The following is a 23,606-nucleotide window of genomic DNA, read 5'->3' on the forward strand; positions in this document are numbered from 1 at the left end:
TAATGCTATTAAAAATTCTGAGTTGGCAGCACTGACAATTCAAACCATAAACTCTGAAAGCAAATGAGTAAATAGCATAGAATGGCATAACAATAGAAATATAGGTCTGTGATTGAACCAATAATGACCTTTTCAAAGAAAGTGCTACCAAACATAAACAAGATTTGGACCTAGACTAGATCTAGATCTATAGTATAATCTCATACCATAGACTCTAGAATATTCTATTTAAGACTAGATCTAGATTTTAAATTTTAATTGTTGTCAAAATGAAGTTTACTTTGACACCAAGTACAAAGATAATTCTTGGCTGGTGAGATCTTCATCTTTTGAATTTATTATATTTTAATAATATTATTAATTATTAGCGGCCCCCGAAAGGGGAAAAGACGCTATTAGTTTTGTGCGAAATGTCTGTCCGTCTGTCCGTCCGTCCTGTTTAGATCTCGTAAACTAGAAGAGATATTGAAAATCCGACTTCACAATATTTTAGACCATTCAAAGTTCTGATGCAACGGCTACTTTTTTTTTTCCTGAAAGCGAAAATTCTAATTTTTAAAAATCAATTATGCAAGCAGTTTTTTATAAGAAAAAGCTAATTAGTATGCATTATATGTTACACCTAATTTAAGACGAATAGTAATCTTATAAACATCATTTTCGTGAAAAATTTTTTATATAGCGGAAATTTTTTTTTTTTTTTTTTTTTTTGAGAATTCGAAAATGAGATTGATCCTTTTCAAAGAAATTAACTTATTTAGTTCGAACCGAGGGTCCCGGGTTCGAATCCTGGTGAAGACTGGGATTTTCAACTTCTGAGTCTACCTAGCTCTAATGGGTACCTGACATTAGTTGGGGAAAAGCAAAGGCGGTTGGTCGTTGTGCTGGCTACATGACACCCTCGTTAACTGTAGGCCACAACGACAGATGAACTTTACATCATCTGCCCTATAGACCACAAACTAGTTAGGCCAGGTTCACATCTAACTTTACATTCACTTTCACGTATATCTGCGGGACGGTTGGGGCACTACACAAGATCTGTTAACCTTCTTTCTCCATTCTTATCTCTCATTTGTCTTTGATATAATTTCATTCGGATGTTCTTTCTGAAAATATTGAAGCCTACCTGGGTGGACCACTGGTCGTGCGGTTTGCGCGCTGGACTGTCGTTTGGATTTATCAACGATCGAAGGTTCAAACCCTGCCTGCTCCCATCCCCCGTCGTCCTGCGGGAGGTTTGGACTAGGAAGTAAACTATCTTCAACTCTGAAGGCTTATCCGAATTATGTAAAACATTTTACTTCGGGGGCACTACACAAGATCTGTTAACCTTCTTTCTCCATTCTTATCTCTCATTTGTCTTTGATATAATTTCATTCGGATGTTCTTTCTGAAAATATTGAAGCCTACCTGGGTGGACCACTGGTCGTGCGGTTTGCGCGCTGGACTGTCGTTTGGATTTATCAACGATCGAAGGTTCAAACCCTGCCTGCTCCCATCCCCCGTCGTCCTGCGGGAGGTTTGGACTAGGAAGTAAACTATCTTCAACTCTGAAGGATTATCCGAATTATGTAAAACATTTTACTTCGGGGGCCGATTTTGAGTTTGTGTTTCCACACAAACTGTCTTTTGTAACCTTGTTTACTGTAGACTAGTGTAGACTAATAAATGATTTAGAAATCTAATATTAATAAATAATAATGCAGTGGGTACCGAGTCACATAGTGTGACATAGGTGTGACTGGCAACACTATGCAGATTCCTTGGCCCACCAGGGAGGGCTAATTCCACCAACTAAACAGGCTGTAAGTTTTCATCATGAATGATCATGCCATGGCTATAATTAGTATAATGGTATAATTAAAAAAAAACAGAAATGGAAAAGTGGTTTGAGTGCTGGGACAAGACACAAAAAGCCCATGGAGTCTGAGAGCGCATGAGGCTCCTTGACCACACTTCCCCGTGGTGGAGGCTGTCCAGGCCTGAGCAAGCTATTATAGCACAGTGCAGGACCGGCCACTGTCCTGTCGGCTCATATTTGTTATGGCTATGGCCAAATTTTGATTCACGGTGCCCCCGCTGCGGGGAAGAAGAGGAAACCGTGCCTCATATTCTGTATGACTGCCCCAGACTTGCTGATCTCCACCTCCCGAAATGATTTTTGCTTTGATTTTGTTTAGTTTAGGTGATATTTTAATGTTAAACCATCACTTGCCCCAGCACAGCCAAAGGGGATTTTGAGTTTAAAATTCCCCTCCAGGGGGGTTTTGAATTTAAAACCCTCTCTTCTGTAAAAAAAATTAACGTCACCAAATTACTTGATATAAATGAGTCTTTCGACATAAAAGACACCGCACAAGTTGACCTTTTTGTCAGTTATATGTCTTCCCAGGATCCAAAAGAAGAACTTCTAGGATTGCTACCACTCTTGTGACAAACTAGAGGAGAAGATACAGCTAATGTCATGCAAAAATACCTTGAAAACAATATAATCAATATAAATAAAATCGTTTCAATGGTAACTGACAGAAAAAAAGGGGACAAATATGATTCTTTGGTGCAAAATGAAAAACACGAAATTCTTACGTTTCACTACATAATACACCAAGAAGCACTTTGTGTCCAAACATTTCGGGCGGAAATAGTTGAGGTTATGTTTTTGGTAATCAAGATTTTTAACAGTATCTTGTCAAAAGCACTGTACCATGGTCAGTTTTAATAATTCTTAACGAAATGGAGACTCAGTATTCCGACCTCCTGAGTACGCAGCCTATGTTTTGGTAGAAGAATTTGTTTGTTTTGAAGAAAAAAAATATTCTCTGTTAATCAATGCGGTCAATTACTTCAATTTCTATTTTTAAAGCAATATTGCGATAAAACCAGTGCAACTGTTGACACGAGTTACTTCAGCACAGTTATAAAGAAAAATTAAAGATGAATTTATTGACAGATTTGAGCAATTCAAAACAAACAAAACAACTTTAGTATTTAGAAAAAATATTCTCAACACTAATAGTACCGAAATCCACATCGAGCCATTTGGATCTCTAGACATGCTATTGATCAATTTGAAAAGTAAAGCTTTGTGGGGTGGAAAATATACAGAGTTGAAAATCAGGTTGGAAGATTTGAAGGTCCCGAAATGTATGTAAGACATCTGAAAATTTACTTAACACTTGGGAAAGAAAAATCCTTAGGAAAATCTATGGTGCCATACAGGATGAAACAGGGTGGAGGACACGCACTAACCATGAGTTATATCAATTATATGAAGACCCACCAATAGTGAACGAAATAAGAAAGAACAGACTACGTTGGGCAGGTCACCTTGAAAGAATGTCAGACAACAGAGGGGCGAAAATCGTATACAGGCAAAAACCAAAAGGCAGGCGACCCAAAGGCAGACCCCGAATACGATGGATAGATGACGTGGAAGCAGATCTGAAGCAGCTTGGGGTTAGGGCATGGAGACGAAAGGCCCAGGAGAGATCTGAATGGAAGGATGTGTTAAAGCAGGCCAGAGCCCTCCATGGGCTGTAGCGCCACTGGGATGGATGGATGGAAATGTATGTAAAGCAACAAAAGTGGACAGCTTTAAAAGAAATGCCACAAGATTAGGCACTTATATTCAACGCATGGAATAGTCTTCCAGATTGCTATATTCAGTTAAAATAGTTGGCATTTGGAAAGCTGACTATCGTCGGATTGGCATATTCGTGCGAGCAAGCGATCTCTTGCATAAATATAATTAAAATAAAGTAAGAAGCCAACTAACAAATGAAATTTAGAGTCGTGTTTGAAACTAAAAACAAGATATGAGCCAAATTTATCCAAACTTTCTAAGACCATGCAAAGCCATAGTTACTACTGAATTTGTTTGTTCAATTGTTTGTTATTGAAGTACAGGTTAGTGTATATATAATTTGTTGCGTAAAAGACTATTATAAATTGATATTTTTTCTTATGAATAAATACATTCGTTTTTTCAATCAAAACACTTTATTTATGCAAGTACTATTTATTGTTTGGAAGAAAAAAATCTTGTGGCTCTTTAAAAACGTTGAAATTTTGTAAAGTGTAATTTTTTGTTCTTACGACTCAAAAGGTTGCTGACCCCTGTTCTAGGGTACGATAAAAGTCTTCAGAAAGAATGAAGTGTTGGAATGTAATAAAAATTAATGACGTACATAACATCCCCTCCCCCCCCCCCCCCCCCCCAAAAAAAAAAATCCTGGCTACGCCCATGGATCTGGTAGTCTACTATAGATCTAGTACTGTACCGGTAATTAGTGTAAAGTTTATACAGATTTAGTTATTACTTATTTATAATTTAGTAATTAGTAATAGTATAATAATATTATATTATATTATCTACATACCTTTGAGTCACTTTGACTTTATGCCTTTTAGTTTTAGGCAAATTAGAATCTATCAATATATATCAGATCTAGATTATTCTAAAATACTAAGATTAAGATCTAGATCTATCTCTGCCTGTAATTCCTGTTTGTTCCTCAAGGCACCTTGTTTCTGGCCAAGTTTCTCCAATTCTTCCATATTGCATATATGTATCCTGTACGGGGCACGTATAACTGTTTAATTAATATTAATTTACATTGAATATTTTATAGTTAACATCAACACTTTCAACTTACTAAAATATTCATAAATAACCATATTAGAGAAACCATCCACAACATGGCAGGATGGCTGACTGGTTGTACAGTTGTACTGGACTCTCTCTGTTGTCTCGATGGTCCTGGGTTCATACTTTGGCCACTGCTATTCCCTGTCATCCTGTGGGAGGATTGGACTAGGAAGAAGATTATCTTCAACTCCAAAGAAACATTCGAAACATATAAAACATTACACACTTTTTACCTGCTGGTACATTTATTTTTTTTCACAATTACCTGTTACCATTTTTTTTTCCTACAGGACAGTGATAATCTCTGTTGGTCTTTATGGGTTCACATTAGCCAGAGACTCTGTGGTCAGTAACAGAAAATCTCTCATGGACATTAGAAAAAGGATTAGAGAACAGACCCGTACAGAAAAAGAAGCAGAACTAGAAAGCAAAGCAGCAGAAAGAGAAAAACAAAAAATTGTTACGTGATGTTGGGACTTCAGTTTCTATTCATTTTGTTTGTCTTTAATGCTATTACTTGCATGTTGTTGGTTTTTTTTTTACTTGTGTTAATTTTGTGTAGCAGTTAGAATATAATACTTATAGCATATTGACACAATCTATGTTTACTTGTAAAGCATTAAACAAAAATGTTCCTTGGGATGTGTTAAAATGGTACAAATATAGATCATTTTCATTATGAGACAGAATATAATTGATGACACCTTTCTGGCCAAAGATTTAGAGCAATTTGTTAAGTTAGCACCAGTACTGTCTTCATGTTTTCCAATGATGCTGAATGCACATTATTTTTTTGTTTATCCTGGTTAAACACCAGCATATCCTTAAATTAAAATTGTTTAATGCAGAAATTCATTAGAAATACCCTACTGAAGATATTGTAAAAGTAGGCTAACTTGTATGAAGTACACATTGTCCACTCTCGTGAGCAACTCCTTATCTTTGAACCAGTGTCGCCTTAACCTGCTGTCCTGAATGGGCAATAATTTATTGGTCATGGTGGGCAAGTAGGTAACAAGCATCATTTTTGTCTGTCAAACCCAATCCTTGTTTAACATTACTTTCAATGCTTAGCCAAGGTTTTTAACTGCTTGCTTCTAAACCTCATTAGAACTAGTTTATCATCATGTTTAATCCATGAATTTGTCAACAGGAGTTGAACTATTGTACAGTTATTTTTAGCTTCTATTGTAAAGCTGGATGAAATGTTGCCTTGTGAGATTTGATTCAAAATGCATGATTTGTCTGAAAGACTTTTGGCAAATAAATAAGTCTTTGCTCTGTTTGGTATAGCTATGGATTTTGTATAGAAGTTCACCTTTATACTTGTTAGAATGCTAGTTCCTGAAGTTTGAATGGAGTTTTCTGATAAACAAGCTCTGTAAACTCTGACCCAGATGCTGGTATTAAGTAATGGGTTTACTCTTTGGCACTGTGTGCATACATTTCTTTGTTATCAATTGAGTCTCTGATGGTGGAAATGTCTCTTCAAGGATTGTCAAATTGTTTCAAATGCTGTGTTTTGTTTTAACAGGTGATAATAAAGTAAGCTACAAGACAAAACTAGATTCTGAGATGTTAATTATTTAGTTCAATTAGTTTTTGTTTGTTAACGAGGTATACATTATTTTTAAACATTCAGCTAAAACATTGACTGAGTACTTAGTTTTTCCACTTATGCTTTACTTTGAAACAATTTGTTCAAATAGGAAATCCTTAAAACAGAAACTAATATATGTATATAAGAGATTATTTACAGTGTTACAACAAACAAATTAACAAACATGAACAATTTATTATGTTTTTATTTACATGTATAGTTCACACATGAAATGATTTAGATATTTGAACAAGCTACTTCAAAAAAGTAGCCAAAGCTTACTCAGTTTTTACAATTCACACTTTAGAGATATTTAACAGTATGTAAAATGACTGTCTTAAACACATTCAACATAATGAAAGTTTTTTGGAGACTGAAGTCATTGGAAAAGTTTCATTGCTGAGCTTGAGAATGTACTGATTAGGAAATTAAAACAAGTAGTTGTGCCTGCAAATAGACAGATTTTTCTATTCAAACAACTGCTTCTTCACATTTTGCTATTCAAACAACTGCTTCTTCACATTTTGCTTTTCAAACAACTGGTTCTTAAAACAATCCTCATTTCAATGGTAGTCTGATAAAAAACAACAACACTTTTTGTGCTTACAAAATTAAAATCTTAAGTAAAAATAAAATGTGTAAATATATGAATCATATTTACTGAAATTTTTAGGGCTTAACATTGTTACATTAAAAGGGGTTCAAGTTGTTTTAGATAGCAAATACTAACATAATATTCTTCTATTTTAAATAAATAAAAATTTCATTTCCAACATTTACATTAACAATTATTGTCCTCTGCAGTGAAAACTTTCAAAAGCCAAATTTCTGCCATAAGTGAAAGAATATGTTTATTTCTTTATTTTTTAGCAAAGTTCTTATCCATTTCTACTCTAGTTCTCTGTATATTATATTTGTTTCGTTTGATCCTGTCCTCAACTGAGCTTGTAGATGCATGATTGACCATCATAGAGCTGAAATGACCAAAAAATTCAGTTACGTAACATCAAATAAACTATTTCAATCAACTCAAATACAGAAATAAACAAATAATAACAGTATAGCAAACATTAGTTGTGCTATTCTTTTTTATACAGGCAAGTGTCATATAATGTAAACAAATACAGAGAATCAGGATGGTTCTGGTATTAATAGGAACTAAATGGAAAGATTGTCCGTAATGAATCAGTAGCATATTATGTTAAATAATATCACTGTTAATTTGATATTTCAAATCTGAAGTAGCCTGTGTGTTTATTTTATCTATAATTCAGTTTCGTGATACTCAATTTTCTAAAATGGATTTATGTATAGTGAATGAAAACTATTCAATGGATCCTTGGCTACACTTTAGTGTGCCACTAGATTTAAATCTAGAATTACAACAACATAATAACCACACAACATCAGTGGCCTTGTTTGATTCAATAAAAAAAAAGACCTTGTGGTCTATAGGGCAGATAAAGTAAAGGTCATCTGTACCGCCTTTACTTTTCCCTAACTAATATCAGGTACCCATTAAAGCTGGGTGGACTCAGAGGCGCCCGAAGATCCCGAAATTAAAAATCCCAGTCTTCACCAGGATTCGAACCCCGATCCCCGTTTCTGAAGCCAAATGCTTTACCGCTCAGCCACCGTGCCTCCCTGTTTGATTCAATACATAAAGAAAAAGTTCCCCCTTTCAGACCTTGCCATCTTTAGGAAAGATCATCAGTTTCTGTGGCCAATGGTTAAGGAGGGTGCCATGTGGCCAGCACAATTACCAACCGCCTTTACGTTTCCCCAACTATGTCAGGTACCCATTAGAGCTAGGTGGACTCAGATGAACCCAAAAGATCCCAAAAGTAAAACTCTCTAATTTTTCACCAGCAATTGAACCTGGGACCCATGGTATGGAAGCCAAGCACTTTACCACTCAGCCACCATGCCTCCTGATTTAATACATAAGCCAATGAGAAATTATTTTATTTTTACATTAAATATATGTGGATTAAAAGAGCTGAATATGATCTGCAGTCATTAAAACAAAATAATTTAATTTAATATAATATTAATCATCAAAATCTTGAATTTTATTGTAAAAAAGTTACCTGAGGAATCCACTGCCTCCTTGTTTGTCATTCTTTTCTTTCTCTGAATCCTCCTCTTTATATCTTCTGACATTACTCACCCGCTGCTCTTCTCTCCACTCAGCATTCTGCATCATTTCCTCAAGTTTTTTCTTCTTTTCTTCTTGTGTTAATTTCCTAAAGAAAAGCAGGAAAATTGGCCAAGTGGATAACAAAATTTTACATACTGTGAATCAAAATGAGTGCTATAAGATTCTAAACAGTAACGATTCACAAGTTAAAACACTAACAAGCTTAGTAAAACAAGAAATGGACTATCCGGCGCCTTCGACATACACGGAGGTCACGGACTACCTAAGGTAAGAAATAGAGAGGCAGCCATAAAATAAAAGTTGATTAGATCAAAGTAGGAAAAAAAAACCCACATAAAATTGTCACTTAAGATCTCTTTTGATGATTTTCAGCATATGGACTTATTGCATCCAGCAAGAAAATAAATTAGCAGCTTTGAACTAATAATAAACTTATCTACAAATATTAAATAGCTTCTCATAATCTCACACAAGTCATAGAAAAGTGAACATGACCTAAGAGAATGCTTTAAGATCTAATATACATGTCTTTCCGTGTCTTATATTTCCACAACAAAATAAATATTCCACCCATCTCTTATATTTACACATCTTTTTGTAAAGCAAAAATACATGATTTTAATTTTTAAGAAATAAAGGTGGGCTGACATGTTCCCATCTGATACAAAAATCAAGGAGTATATTAGTTAATATGTTGTGTACCGGTGTATAAACAAGGGAAAAAAAAAAACTTTAAAAAAAACAACAAAGCTTATATTAAGTGCACCAATTAGTTTGGACCAGTCATGTAATTAAATTTGTAATAGATCTAGACTAACAATAGTTTTTGTTTAGCGAAATTTAATGCTTTTAGCTTTCTCAATATACTATGATCCTATCATTTATCTGGAATTGGAAAGGGGTGGGGGGTGGGAGAATGGGGTATCTGGGTTAGCGCATTTTAAATGTATTGTATTTTTTTTTTTAAAAGGGAGAGACCTGAATTCAAACTCAAGCCAAGGAGATAACCACTCTGCTAGCGAAGAGTCTATGAACATGGTAGATTGTATAGTTATCTATTGTTTCTATTTCATGTTTGTGTTCACTAAGCCTCATATGACAACATAATATGAAGGGGACTAATTCAGCTTATACCACCACTTCAGTCAAGTACAATTTCATTCCCTTGTTTGAAATACCAACCCAAGACCCACTATGAGTACCTCTCATGTTGTACACTTAAAAACTATTTGAACAAAATTTGGGACAAAACACAATTTTGAAAATATTGCTACTGTATTTCAAATATGAAATATGCAAAATAAAAACACATCAACATTCAACATGTGACATAGAGATCTAATTTAACTCTATATTGGAATCATGCCAATAGCATTCTACTGCCACAGTGACAGTTCCTATCTATAGCAAGCAAATATTCAATGGGGCCTAAGCAATCATGAACTAGGTTTCCAGGTTGACTATAAAGACCTCTGCTATTATGAAATCAATTTATTTTAAGACTATGAGCTAGATAATTTGTTGCCATAATTTTTAATGTTTTCACTATCTTCAATGTATCACACAATGAGATGTATAGTGCTTAATAAGTAGAGTGATTCTGGCAAATTATATTGTAACTTTTTCCCCATCCAAGTTGTATAAACTGATATTGGATACCTAATTAGCATAATTAAAACAAATATTTTTTTTTCTGGAAAGTACTTAATGTGATATGTTCCATTTAAAAACTGGAGGACAAGACTGTAAACATTTAGAAACTGAAGGTCAAGATTCACTGTTTAAAATTTAGAAATTTCTACACATTTTCAAAGTAAAATTGTTATTATTTGTAACTTAAGCAATGAAATAGAAGTATGCATACCTACACCAGGAGGAAACAGAAAAGATGCAAACTTTTGATATGCATTATTTTTAGATCCTATAAAAAATATTTTTAGACATTGGTATTAAAAGTTAAGATTTTTTTTTTAGACATATTGAAGCAGCACAGAAATAGATACATGTTTTTGTGACTGTGTTGGATGATTTCAGAAAAAAAAAACGAGGATGACTAATGTCAATACTTCGTCCTTATGGTGAACTGATGATTGCTGAATATTTCCCTTATATATTTTATACATTATTATTTAGTTTAACATAATCAGTGATTTAAGGAATGAGGCTTTGGTTTTGAGATTTCAATTAAAATTGTTCTGAACTGTGAAGTTTAAAAAAAATGTGCATTAGCAATGTAGAAAAGAACTAACCTTCTGGGAGGTGAGACTGGCTTCTTTGTCACACTTGGTTTGGTTTCAACTTTAGTTTTCTTTCTGTGTGTTGATGATGATGAGGAGGAGGAGGAGGAGGAAGATGATGATGAGCGTTGTCTTTTTGATGCTGGTTGGTGATTGCCTGAGAGCTAAGATGTACACAGACAAGTGTCAGTTGAAACAGAGAACACACTTGGTTAAGTCATAGACTGTTCACTTATAGACAGTTATCTCACAGACTGTTAACTCCGAGACAGCACATAGACAGTTAATTCATAGAAATTTAACTCATTAACAGTCAGAATTATACATAAGAATGATGAGGATAAATTAGTATTTAAAAAAAAATACAAACTCTATAATTGTTCTAAACCATCTAGAGTTTTGTAATTAATGTTTCACTTTCTTATGTTTTGTAAAATAGCTCCATGTCTTAAAACATTTCCCCTGAAGTTTCATTTCATTTAAAAGAACTAAAAAACTAAAAGAAAAACTTAGCTATGACAATAAACTTCTTTCTCCATACCCTGGTATTAGATTATTTTTAGAAAACTGAGTAGGTTACATGACAGAGAAACAAATCAAGCTTCTCGCTATGAAGTGACCACAAAGAACACAAACCAACCAGAAGCCAAAAAAACATTTGTAGAAGGAGAATAAGGCAGAATGGAGGGTAATTAACTTCCCCTGGCAATGAATTAGCTGGATCTAGATATAAAGATCTCAAAGTTGGAAAGCATACAACTTGTTACTGTTAAACTTTTTTTATTCAACAGATTTAGATTCAAATTAGTTTAGTTACATTCATTGAAAGAAGACTCATTAACATTAGATTCATTAGGTACATATTTTACTTATTTTTATAATCAGCTTTGTAAACTTGATAAATGGCAGACTGCCATATTGACTGTCTTCTTTCTGCCTTATTGACTCATAAAGAACATTTTTATACAAGTTTTTGTACTTATAGATTTATATTCTAATTAGTTTTGTTCCAGTTAATAGAAAGCAGACTGTTTAATGATTTGTTAAAAATTTTGCTGGTTGGTTGTACTTTAGCAGGGCCGGCCTTAGGCCACTGCAGCCTATGCGGTCACTGTGGGCCCCGCGCTTTCATGGCCCCGTGCTAATTCTAAGTGTACTTTATTAAATTAAACCATTATTACGTATGTAAAATAACAGGGTTTTCACAACCTCCTGATTTTCCAGGGCCTCCAGGAAATCTCATGAAAAGGCAAAATATACGATAAAGTCCTGAACTTTTTTTGAATTTATTCAAATCTCCTGAAGAATAGACGAAATTGACATTTTGGGGTGCCAATAAATAAAAAGTGGCATTGCGAGCTTTCATTTGATAAAAATTTATTGCGAAGACGAAAGTAGGCCTATTTTCTAATTCAAAAAAAATAATTTTGACATTATGCTTATCCCTACCCAGACTAGGCCCCACGCGATCCGTTTCGCATAGGGCCCCGCAAATGCTAGGGCCGGCCCTGTACTTTAGTATCACAGTGATAACTACCTGGAATCCAGGTCTCCTGACATGAGTTATGGGAAGTGGAACAGAACTATTTTCTTGCTAAAAAAAACGTCAGTGTGTCACAAAGTAAAAAGAAAACAACTTACTATTAGACCATATTTTTTTCTGTGTTCATTTCCAGTCGTATTTTTGAGTCTATCTGGTGAGGGAGAGGATGAAGACGACGATGAAGATCTTGAATGTCTGACTTTCCTCTTCTCTCTGTGTGAATCTTTCTCCCTGATTGAATCTTCCTCTCTAAGTAAATCTTTCTTCCTGTGTGAATCTTCCTCTCTATGTGAATCTTTCTTACTGTGTGAATCTTCTTCTCTATGTGAATCTTTCTTCCTGTGTGAATCTTTCTCTCTATGTAAATCACTTTTTTTTCTCTGTCTCTCTTTATTCCTACTATTTGACCTAGACAATTTCCGACCAATTCTTTCATCTTTTTTAGAGTTGGCTTTTCTATCCTGTGAGTGAGACAGTCTGTGTTTTGTTCTTTCTCTCTCTAGACTTTCACTGTTCTTAGAGTCTCTGTGTGAATATTGATCAGACCTCTTATTGACATGGTCATCTTGTCCTTCTTTATGTAATGTATGTTGGTGTCCTCTGTGTTGACTGCTGCTAGGATTGTCTTTACTGTGTTTTCTGTTCCTTCTCTCGTCACTGCTGCTTTCTTCACTGCTACTGTGTTTAGACTTCTTCCTTTTTTTAGTGTCAGAGTATTTATCATAGGATTTTTGTCTATCCTTAGAGCAAGATCTTTGAGGATTTGACCTTTGACTTTGTCTGTCTCTAGTGTCTCTACCCTGCTTGGATCTATCATGCACTGAGCTAATATTTTTATCACGATCACTGTGCCTTTGTTTGGTGGCATTGCTCTCATCGCTGCTGTCCTCATTTTTATGTCTCTTTGACTTCTTCTCAGACTTTCCATCACTCCCATGTTTGGAGGTCAAGATGGCCAGGTATTTTTTCATAAGCTCATCCTCACTGGAGCTATCACTCTCATCTGACTTCGAGTGCTTCTTGTGTTTTTTCTTTTTTTTCTTTTTCTTTTTTTCCTGTTTTTGTTTCTCTTGTTGTTCAATCTGAAAACAAAACAATGATACAGGAATCTATGAGTCAAAAGTATTTCATTCTAAGGGGTAAAAAGTACATTCAATCAAGGGAACTAACAAATAAGTAACATAAAAATAGTTTTTCAAAAAAAGATGGCGTTTTGTAATATTAATTACTTGATCTAGATCTAATTAGAAATATGGTATAGAAGACTCTAGTTTGGTTATATACTTGCAAAAATACTAAATCAAAAGATATGGTATAAAAGATAGTTTAGCGATATAGATCCAGACTTAGAAACATACAATAGTGCGCAAAATGTTCCTGAATGTCTATTTGTTTTGTTTTTTAACTCTTTAGTGCATATGATCAGGAATGTCCACTGATGTGTGTATAAGATATAGATTGTCTAGGCCTCCAGACCAAATTAAATGCGAGTGTTGCTGACCGCACAGGGCATCAAGTGAAAAGGGGTATCATACAGAGGACAAAGTTTCACAGAAAAGCAACACACTAAAAAACACAATCTAATCTATTTGAAATGTAAATCAAACATTATTTATTTAGCTACTTTGTTAATTTCCTTTTTCTTTCTAAAATTAAATGTAAACTGACGATTAGCTTGAATTAAATTTACTAGCCTTGTTTGAATCTCTAAAGGCTACATACTTTTACATGTCCACTTTCAATCTAAAGCAAATGCCAAATGACGAAAGAGTTTTGAGAAAGTGGATGTGCTAGAAGAATTGGAAGGACAAATATTAAGGTGATTTCTTGTGGAACCAAACTTACACAAATACAAAACTAATTTATTGTAATTATCTTCAACTCTGAAGGAACATTCGAAACGGTTCCCGGTCACTTCATCCCCGGTCATTTCATCCCCTGGTCATTTCATCCCCTGGTCACTTCATCCCCAATTAAATATTTTATATATAAATATGATTATGTAGAATGCTTTCTTTTTGACATTTAATGACATATTACTAATGCGTTTATGGTGTTTCCTCTTCCACTTTGTATTCTTAATAAGAACTCTATTATATGGTAAATCTGGATGTGCACTTATCTATAGCGTAATGATCAAAGGCCAAGGTGTGGTGCAAGTAGTGGGAATCTTTTGAGAGATAGAAGTGCGATTATAATAATTATGACCATGCCGCTGATAACTAACCATCAAAGGCCAAGGTGTGGTTCAAGTAGTGGAAATCTTTTGAGAGATAGAAGTGCAATTAGAATAATTTTGACCATGCGGCTGATAACTAACCATCAAAGGCCAAGGTGTGGTGAAAGTACGACCATGTTTCACTTTATTTTATTTTTCAATCACTCTTTCCTGAAAATGGGCGAGTCATTTTTAGCCTTGAAATAAGGTTTTATTTTTTTCTAATAAAGGCGGACTTACTTTTAAACATTAAAGTTACAAATTGTGTTATAGGACTATTTCTATCGATATTTCATTTCTACAAGTAAATGTAAGTATGTATTTTGTTTATTGATATTCATTGTAGATATCGAAACTGGTGGGGGGCCTCTAGTTATGTGAACATAAATGCCCGTCATGATGAGTTTCATATGTCCTTAAAATTAATTGTTTGAGTGCTTATTGGAAATAATCTTGCATGTATATTTAGGGTGTGACTCTCTCTCTCTATCTCTTTCTCTCTCTCTGCCAGTAGGCGTCTATCTGATGTATTTTTTCCCACTCCACAGCATCGTTTTTAGGTTTTATAAGTGATCAGCAGTTCTCTATTTCAAATAGCCAACATTTTGTCATTTAAATAAAAAAGGAATACATTAAATATTGCTCATTTAATGCTTTTTAAAATTACAATTTGTTAGATAAAATGAACAGATGATGAAAATATCAGGGGATGAAATGACCGGGGGATGAAGTGACCAGGGGATGAAATGACCGGGGGATGAAATGACCGGGGGATGAAGTGACCAGGGGATGAAGTGACCAGGGGATGAAATGACCGGGGATGAAGTGACCGGGGATGAAGTGACCGGTCACCATTCGAAACATGTAAAACAAACTTTTTATCTTACATCCTTCACACTGCTAACAACCAATCTCTAACTACTTCCCACCATCACCATACAAACACTCCAGAACAGCTGTAATAATGATGCTGTCATGAAAGGTCAGCACAACAGTGTCCAAAAATGTGTTCTAGAAGTCAATCCTAAAACAGAATTCATTACTTGCTCAAACCATTCTTGCAAATTGTTAGTTGTTATGCAATCTTTTAATTTTATTTTATTATCTACCTTGTGATTTTGGCACTGAGTTAAACTACACACAAGTCTACATTCACAAATATTGACAATGCTCTTAACCCCATTAACAAAAGCAAATTTTGTTTTAAAGCAAAAGAGGCTTCAAAGGTTTATTGAAGTTTTTCAAAGGCTTCAGAAATTTCCGAAACAAAAACCTGGTGAGCTCTTGAGTTTTCTAAGAAAAAAATATCAGCCTAATAGTTCAATCCTGAACTTGATTAGTATATTTATGACGATTGTGGCTATGTACGAGCGAAGATTTTTCAAACTAAAGTTGATCAAGGATTATTTGCAATCAACGATGACAAATTTACAAATAACTAATTTAGAAATGTAGGTCACTGAACAAAAAATGGTGAAAAATTTAATTTAAAGAAAACGTCAGATTCATTTGTGGTATTTTTTTGTTAAATTTGATTTTTTACAATTAGCAATACTTGAGCATTATTTTTGGAAAAAAAAACATCTTTTTGCTTTTATATTGTGTTTTTGGAGGGCATCATGAGGAGCTACCAAACTGGGCATCAAATACCCTAGCGACGCCACTGGATTTTTCCCTCAGTGGCCAATAAGCTAGTTTTTTTCCCTAAAGATATAAATAAACTGTCAAATTTCTAGGAAAATCATTAGAGCCATTTTTAAGATCCGTGTCTACCAAGGTTTTGCCCAAGAAGAATTTGGAAGCTGATAAGAGGAATTGTAAAAAAGTAATCCTGTGGTTTTATATTTACCAGTTTTTGAAGCTCTTTCATTTTGACTGGATTCTCTAACAGCTTTTTCCTTGATTCTTCTTCTTTGCGCCTGTTAAATTATGATAGTGCATAACTCTTTAATTGAATGTTAGCAGCATGAAAAACATTTTTTATGATTATTTCTTAATTAGGTTCTTAAACCATAACCAATGGTTAATGTTTGCAACCTGGAAACAAATGAAAATTTTTAACAAGTTATATATGAAAACTACTTAAAAAAAACAACAACTTAATATTGATTGAGATTGCATCATTTTGAATTAATCATAACTGTACACAGTTGCATAAGTTACTCTCCTGGTCTTGAGATTTTTACCCGCCTACTATCTTGCATGTTGACCAGCATGTTGAGGTTTTGGGGGGAGAGAACTGTTCAATTGCTCCCATATCTCTCATTGTTGCAAAGTTTATCTTCCTTTAACTTAGTACATTTTCCATATAACACAAAATGAATAAATTAGCTAATTGGTTACTTTTTTATATTAATTTATGTTGTCATCATGAATGAATAATTGTGCTTAATCTGAGAATGGAAATTGGGAGAATAAAAGTAAACGATTTTGACTAGACAGACAGTTTGAATAGATATAAGCTCTAGACAGACAGACAGTTTGAGTAGATATAAGCTCTAAAAAGACAGACCATTTGAATAAATAAAAGCTCTAGACAGACAGTCCATTTGAATAGATATAAGCTCTAGACAGAAAGACTGTTTGAATAGATATAAGCTCTAGAGAGACAGACCATTTGAATAGATAAAAGCTCTAGACAGACAGACCTTTGAATAGATATAAGCTCTAGACTGACAGACCATTTGAATAGATATAAGCTCTAGACAGACAGACCATTTGAATAGATATAAGCTCTAGTCAGACAGACCATTTGAATAGATATAAGCTCGGTAAATACATTTTTTTTTTCATTAAAAATTTAATGATTGCACATTTCTGCAGCATTTACAGTAGAACAATACCAGTGCCTACCTTATGGCAAACAAGGGATCCTCTCTCATTTTAGCAGCAACATCCAATGCAATGTTGGCCTTAATTCTTTCACCAAAAATAACACTAGGATCAGCTAAAAGTAGGAAATAGAGCTACTAATTAGTATATCTAACAGTCACAAGGGGATTAAACAACTTCATCTTCAGTTCATTTACAATTTTCCGATCAATTAAAATTTGTCAAACCTGATTTGGTGTCTTGTTCACCCTCCACATATTTGTCGATTCGTTTACCAAGTAAATATTCTTCACTGTCTGGCTTGCTACCTGTGTACATCCAGCTTATGCCTGACTTTGTATCACTAGAAAAATATTTTTTTTTTAAATATAAACTTCTGAAAATCATACTTGAAGAAATAGGCAAATCTTATTGCTAGAAAAACTAATAGTTGTATCAGTGCACTAACAAGCATGAGATTCTCTAAAACAAACATTTCAATTTTTTTAATATGAAAAATGGTTTCCATGAAAATGTATATCTTAAATTTAAAATATTCTGTGACTACATTGTTAATGTTATTGAGTTGTTCAGTGCATGTTCCTATATTTGAATTGTCTTACTGTATCTATAACTTATTCACAGAGAAGGGAAGATTTAGCTGTACTGGTATGTCCTTTGTTTTATGTCATTTGCTATTGCACTCAGAATTAAAACAACTTCTAGCATCAAGGTTGTTTTTGAGCATTATTTCATTGATTTCTTGATAGTGTCAGAGACAACATTTCTGTGAGCATCTAGTGCTTGTGTCTAAGTTTGTTATTAAAAAGTACATCCATTGCAAAGGACTAAATTTAAAATGATATTGTTTTTAAACTATTAACCTCTATTAGACATTGTAAAGTAAGCTTTACCCTTTCTCTTTTTGAAGAGTTGCTATTTTCAACCTTTCATCCACATCTAATTTATCCATCGTCACTGTTGAAACAAACAAAATAAATAAAGTGACAACATATATATATGAAAGAAATTAATCAATAAAAAATAAAATAAAGAGAGAGATGACAATTTAGAAACAATTTCTTTTCTCTCTACAGATATAAATGAAATAACTAGATAGAAATGTGAACTAATCCTGATATAAACCAGAGACAAGAAAGCAAGTGACATCACCAAATCCTATAGCAATAGTCTTGTCTAGATTGAATCTCAAAAAAATGTAAGCTATAGACTACAAGAATTTATTATAATTTTAGAAGTGAACTACAAACTTAAACTCAACATATGATAGTAATCAATAATAATAATAATAAGGCTTGTCCGAAGATAAATGAGGAATGCAGTATTTCCCAGCTGTGACCTACATATTGTGCCTTATCCAACTTAGGTAAACTCATTGTCAGCTGGTGGTCAATTTAGATTTTCTTTTCGCCATCTACATCTGTCCTAAGCAGCGGATTTTCCTTTGGTCTCAAATGTGTATCACGAGGACTTAATAAGTGACCTCCAGCTGTCTCATTCTGAAGCCGCTTGCAACAGTTAAAGCAAGTTATTGCCAAAGCTGGTCTTCAAAGCGTTACCATGGGGCCCCTCTGTTACGTCGACCACCTTTCAGCTCACAAAAAAAAGACTGCTTTTAGCATATATTCGTCCCTCATAAGGGATAGTGGCCTGCCCAACATAACTGTCAGACCATAAAAAGACCCTCTATACTGTCCATACAATTGAAAAGATAATTAAACAATTTAAATATACTATAGGATTTATTCCTAATGTTTGTGAATAACCCTTAGATATTGTTTCATTTGGATATTGGTCACAACTTTTATACCAACTTTATTTCTGATAAAGTAATCATTACAAAATATATCATTTAAATAGATTGTCCAAATACTCCTCTTTAGTTGAGTCTATCAAATTAATATACATACAGTCATTATGAGTGGTCAGTACTTAAATAACCATTGGCAAACAACAGCTTAGCCTGCATCAGATGAGCAAAATATGCAGAACACAACTGGGTTTACATATTCATGTGAAATACTGGACTCATCCTTAATCTTTGGAATTGATTGAGTCAAGCATAAATTAACAAGCATATGAGACATGGTTACTATCTCATGTTACACCTGTAACTATCACATGATACACTTGTACAAGGTGCTTCTAATAAAATCAGGAAAAAATCTTTTCTAACAGAAATATTCCAACTTTTGAAGTCAGAAGCTCAGAGCTGGGAAAAAAAATTAATAAAATAAACAAAAATAAAACATAACAAATTTCTGGAGAATTTATATATAAAGTAATGAAATAATTTATTTATAAGTATATAAAAAGAAGAAAAGTTAGTCAAAAAGAGTTGTGTATTTGTGTATAAAGGCTGTAGACTTGTTTCCAGATTTAATTTTCACCTATTTCCACATGGTACTAGCATGCACATTTGCATTCAAGTAACTATTTCTGTGTGTTTATTCCAATTTTGAGTTTTTTCTACACTGAATCTATATATCACTTTCAATAAGGAGTCAATTCACTGAATTATCTTCCCACTGCATATCATATGTCAGAGGTTCTCATATTTTTTTGACCTAGAGACCCCTTTATATAGTCAAAACTTGCCCACAGACCCTTAAGTACAAAAGCTACAAAAATACATATAATATAAATTACAAATTTAAAAAGAACAACATTTTGTTGAAGGAGTGTTTATTGAAACTGTAACTTTTGTTTGAAATAAAGTTTTAAACAAATTAATGGCTTGAATAAATGTGATTTTAAGAGTGTATTTAGATTATCTCTGGCTCAATGTTTGTAAATAGCAACTGGAAAGCTCCACTAGCACAAATTTCTAGTCATTTTCTTTTATTTGTCAATGCTCTACTCTATAAAAAGGAAAATGAGAAAAAGTTTTAACAACTTCTGTACAATGACACATAATGAAGGAAATAAAATTGGATTCTGTTTTCGAAATCAGAATATGTGGTATCCTTGTTCAGACGTAGGTTTTTAGTTCCTCATTTTTGGATATTTCAATAAGCTGCTTCTGTATTAGAAAGGATCCATCTAATCTGTCATTGAGATCTAAGTGTTTCTACGCATAAAAGGGCTCAATGGACATGGTAACGTAAGTTAGCAGACTTTAATCTTTATTTTAGACAAGCCTTTTTTATTTTATTTTAGACAGTCATTTTCAATAGAATGCTAATGCCTAAAATTATTATTATTATTAATCTGTTAGACTAATAATAATTAGTATCATTAATAATTAGATTGATAATAGTTTACGTGACTTGATACCTAGACTTGCAGAAATGTTGATGACAAAGTTAAAGCAGAATAATCACACTTGCCTATTACACTGTCAGGTTATGTGTTTTAATGTTTATTCACATACAAACTGTAAACAAAAAATTTGGCAAATACTAAAAAGGTCAAACAAGGGAGATTATTATTATCATTATCTAGTGCTGTCCTTAAGACAAAAAATGGTGCATTTCCATTTACTATATGATGAGTGCATCTATGTTTATATAGGCACTAGATCTTATCTTATCTTATATAATACAGACGTTACTTCAAAAAAGAAGATGATTACGTCCTACGCGTCATGCATTTAGTCATGTATATTAACCAATGACTTAAATTCTGCCAAGTCACTGGTTTTCCTGGCTAGCTCAGGCAACCCATTCCATGCTCTAATAGCACTAGGGAAGAAGGAGTATTTGTACAAATTTGTCCTAGCATATGGGACGAGGAATGTGCCTTTATCTTTGTGTCTTTCAGAGTATTTTATTAAATTTTGTTTTTGTATTTGAAGATTATGGTTCAGTGTTTTATGTATGATTGCTACTTTACTTTTGAGCCTTCTGTCCTGAAGGCTTTCTAAATTTAGTGATTTTACTAAAGGTGTTACTCTAGTCAAATGTGAATATTATTTTGTTTTGAATCTCACTGCTCTATTTTGTGTCTGTTCCAGTTTCTTAATGTTTTCTTGAGTTGAGGGGTCCCAAACGGAGGATGCATATTCTATTATTGGCCTAACCAAGGTTAAATAACATTTTAGTTTTATGTTCTTATTTGATTTATAGAAATTTCTTTTAATAAATCCTAATGCTTTTTTTTGTAGTTTCATCAATATGTGGATTCCATGACAGTTTTTCATTTATTATAACACCTAGGTATTTTGCGTTTTTAGTCTGTGTTACTGGTTTGCCATGAATAAGATAAGTAGAATTAATTTGTTTTAGTTTTTTTGTTACTCTTAACAACTGACATTTTTTTGGGTGGAAAGACATGCTCCAATTTGATTCCCATTTCTGTAATTCATCTAATTCTCTTTGTAAAATATCTGTGTCTTGTGTTGTTTTTATTGTTCTATTTATTATGCAATCGTCTGCAAATAATCTGACTTTTGTTCCTGAAGTAATGCAATTTGGTAAATCATTTATGTAAATTAAAAATAGTAGTGGACCCAAGACTGTTCCTTGAGGTACACCTGAGTTTACTGTTATCGGTGTTGATTTAGAGCCATTTATTATTACAGTTTGTTCTCTCCCTATCAGAAAATCTTTAATCCACTGATGCAGTGGACCATTAATGCCGAAATATTTTAATTTTTTAAGCAAACTATGGTGGTGAACTTTGTCAAAAGCATTAGAAAAATCTAGTAAGATAGCATCTATTTGTTCACTATTATCTAAACCTTTTGAAAAATCATCAATTAGTCCTATTAGTTGTGTTTCACATGATCTATATTTCCTAAAGCCATGTTGGTATGGTGTGAGGACATTATGTTTGTCTAAGTGGTTTATGAAATAGAAATAGAATATAATCTCTTTTTTTTCTCAAAGATTAGATCTAGTCTATCAGTGTCATATTGATAAATCTAGATTAGTAGATAATAGATAGTGAGTTGATCTAATTGTTTGTTTGTTTTACATGTTTCGGATGTTCCTTCAGAATTGAAGATAGTTTACTTCCTAGTCCATACCTCCCGCAGGACGACGGGGGATGGGAGCGGGCAGGGTTTGAACCCTCGACCGTCGATAAATCCGAACGACAGTCCAGCGCACAAACCGCAGGACCAGGCAGCCATCCAATTAATTATTAATACTAACTATTAATAGTCTAATAGATTAATAATAATAATAATTTTATTTATAAAGCGCTGTTAACAAACAAAATGTAGGCTCAAGGCACTGTAATTAATTAGTTAGATTTGGTTTAGGTATGGGGAAAAACCCAGAATGGTGGAGTAGAAAATGACCTAAAAACTTGACATTACATTTTTTTCTTTTTTTTTTTTAACACAGGTTGCACTTAGAAATAGATTAGACTTTATTAATGAAATATAAGAGGCTTAAAGATGTGTCATTGACTACTTTAGACAATGGCCTTAAAAAATGTTTAATGAGGATTTTTTTTTTTTTAAAGTTAGTTTTTTTTTACTTTTTTGTTTTCACCAATACAGAAGTTAGGATAGAGTACAAATGTTAATTTTTTTTCCATATATTAGATATCATGCCTGGCCATAATTCTACCAAGTTTTATCGCTGTAAGTCTTACGTGACACTTACAAAGTAGAAAATGCCATGGTCAGTTTTGGTGATAGATTTCTGACTATATAGAAAAATTTTATGAATAAAAAAAAAACGTCAGGCTTTGTAAAGCCTAATATTCTGCATATATTTAAATAGTTTTGTGTACTAAACATTTACGCACAAATATTAAAGCGCATCTGAAAAAAAAATTGTTTCAGACGATTTTGATCCCACTTTTAAAATATTTATTTTCTGCCATCACAACGACGCCATTTTGTCCACACCCCTCTAACATTTCTTGAAGCTCAAGACCCGATAATTTTTTTATTTCCTTCAATATTTACATTCTAAACAAGTAAAGTTCATAAATATAAATGAAAGCAGTTTTATGAGTTAGAAATTTATTGTAGACTAATACTAGATCTACTATTACATTTCTTATTTAATAAGTAGGTCTATCGTCTACGAAACTCAATTTCATCTTTTTAACTTTTGAGCTGCGGGTGTGTCTTGCCGGCTAAGCCAGCAACAATTTCTCCTCTCTCTTGTTCCATGTCAACTGATGTTAGGTCAAAATGCCACAAAAAAATCATAACTTTCTAACTGTTGAACATACACTGTCATACAGTCATAAATTATACATCATCAGAAAGTTCTGTTAAAGTATTTTAATTATATTAATATCATATACTTATGAAAAATTGTTTTTTCAAAGATAAATCTAAATATTTTATTTCCCCTCCCTATCATCTATGGCATGGGGCTATACTATAATGCTATAAACATCCTATTTTAGATATGTTTTTTTCTTACTTTCTGTACATAGGCCCTTAATTGAAATCGAT

General features: G+C 33.3%; 1 protein-coding gene and 1 long non-coding RNA gene across 3 annotated transcripts in view; one reads left to right on the plus strand and one right to left on the minus strand.

The window, feature by feature from the left end:
- LOC106070251 (uncharacterized) lies at positions 1-6,769 on the plus strand. Its single transcript, XR_001218233.2, has 2 exons — positions 1-313; positions 4,942-6,769. It is a non-coding gene; the product is annotated as an uncharacterized LOC106070251 (long non-coding RNA).
- Positions 6,439-23,606, minus strand: part of LOC106070250 (pre-mRNA-splicing factor CWC25 homolog) — a 23,923-nt gene continuing 6,755 nt past the window's right edge. Inside the window, exons 1-9 of one of the 2 annotated variants that reach the window (XM_056013627.1) lie at positions 20,519-20,598; positions 18,136-18,199; positions 17,470-17,585; positions 17,264-17,357; positions 16,260-16,329; positions 12,291-13,274; positions 10,662-10,813; positions 8,342-8,497; positions 6,439-7,225 (exon numbers count right to left, since the gene is read on the minus strand). In XM_056013627.1, coding sequence (XP_055869602.1) covers positions 7,111-7,225; positions 8,342-8,497; positions 10,662-10,813; positions 12,291-13,274; positions 16,260-16,329; positions 17,264-17,357; positions 17,470-17,585; positions 18,136-18,194 — 1,746 coding nt within the window. In that variant the 5' untranslated portion in view covers positions 18,195-18,199; positions 20,519-20,598 and the 3' untranslated portion in view covers positions 6,439-7,110. Of the gene's footprint in view, positions 7,226-8,341; positions 8,498-10,661; positions 10,814-12,290; positions 13,275-16,259; positions 16,330-17,263; positions 17,358-17,469; positions 17,586-18,135; positions 18,200-20,518; positions 20,599-23,606 lie in introns of those variants that run through there. The other variant, XM_013230099.2, reaches the window with a different exon arrangement.

The sequence above is a fragment of the Biomphalaria glabrata genome, chromosome 16 (genome assembly GCF_947242115.1).
Source record: "Biomphalaria glabrata chromosome 16, xgBioGlab47.1, whole genome shotgun sequence".
Classification (NCBI taxonomy): domain Eukaryota; kingdom Metazoa; phylum Mollusca; class Gastropoda; family Planorbidae; genus Biomphalaria; species Biomphalaria glabrata.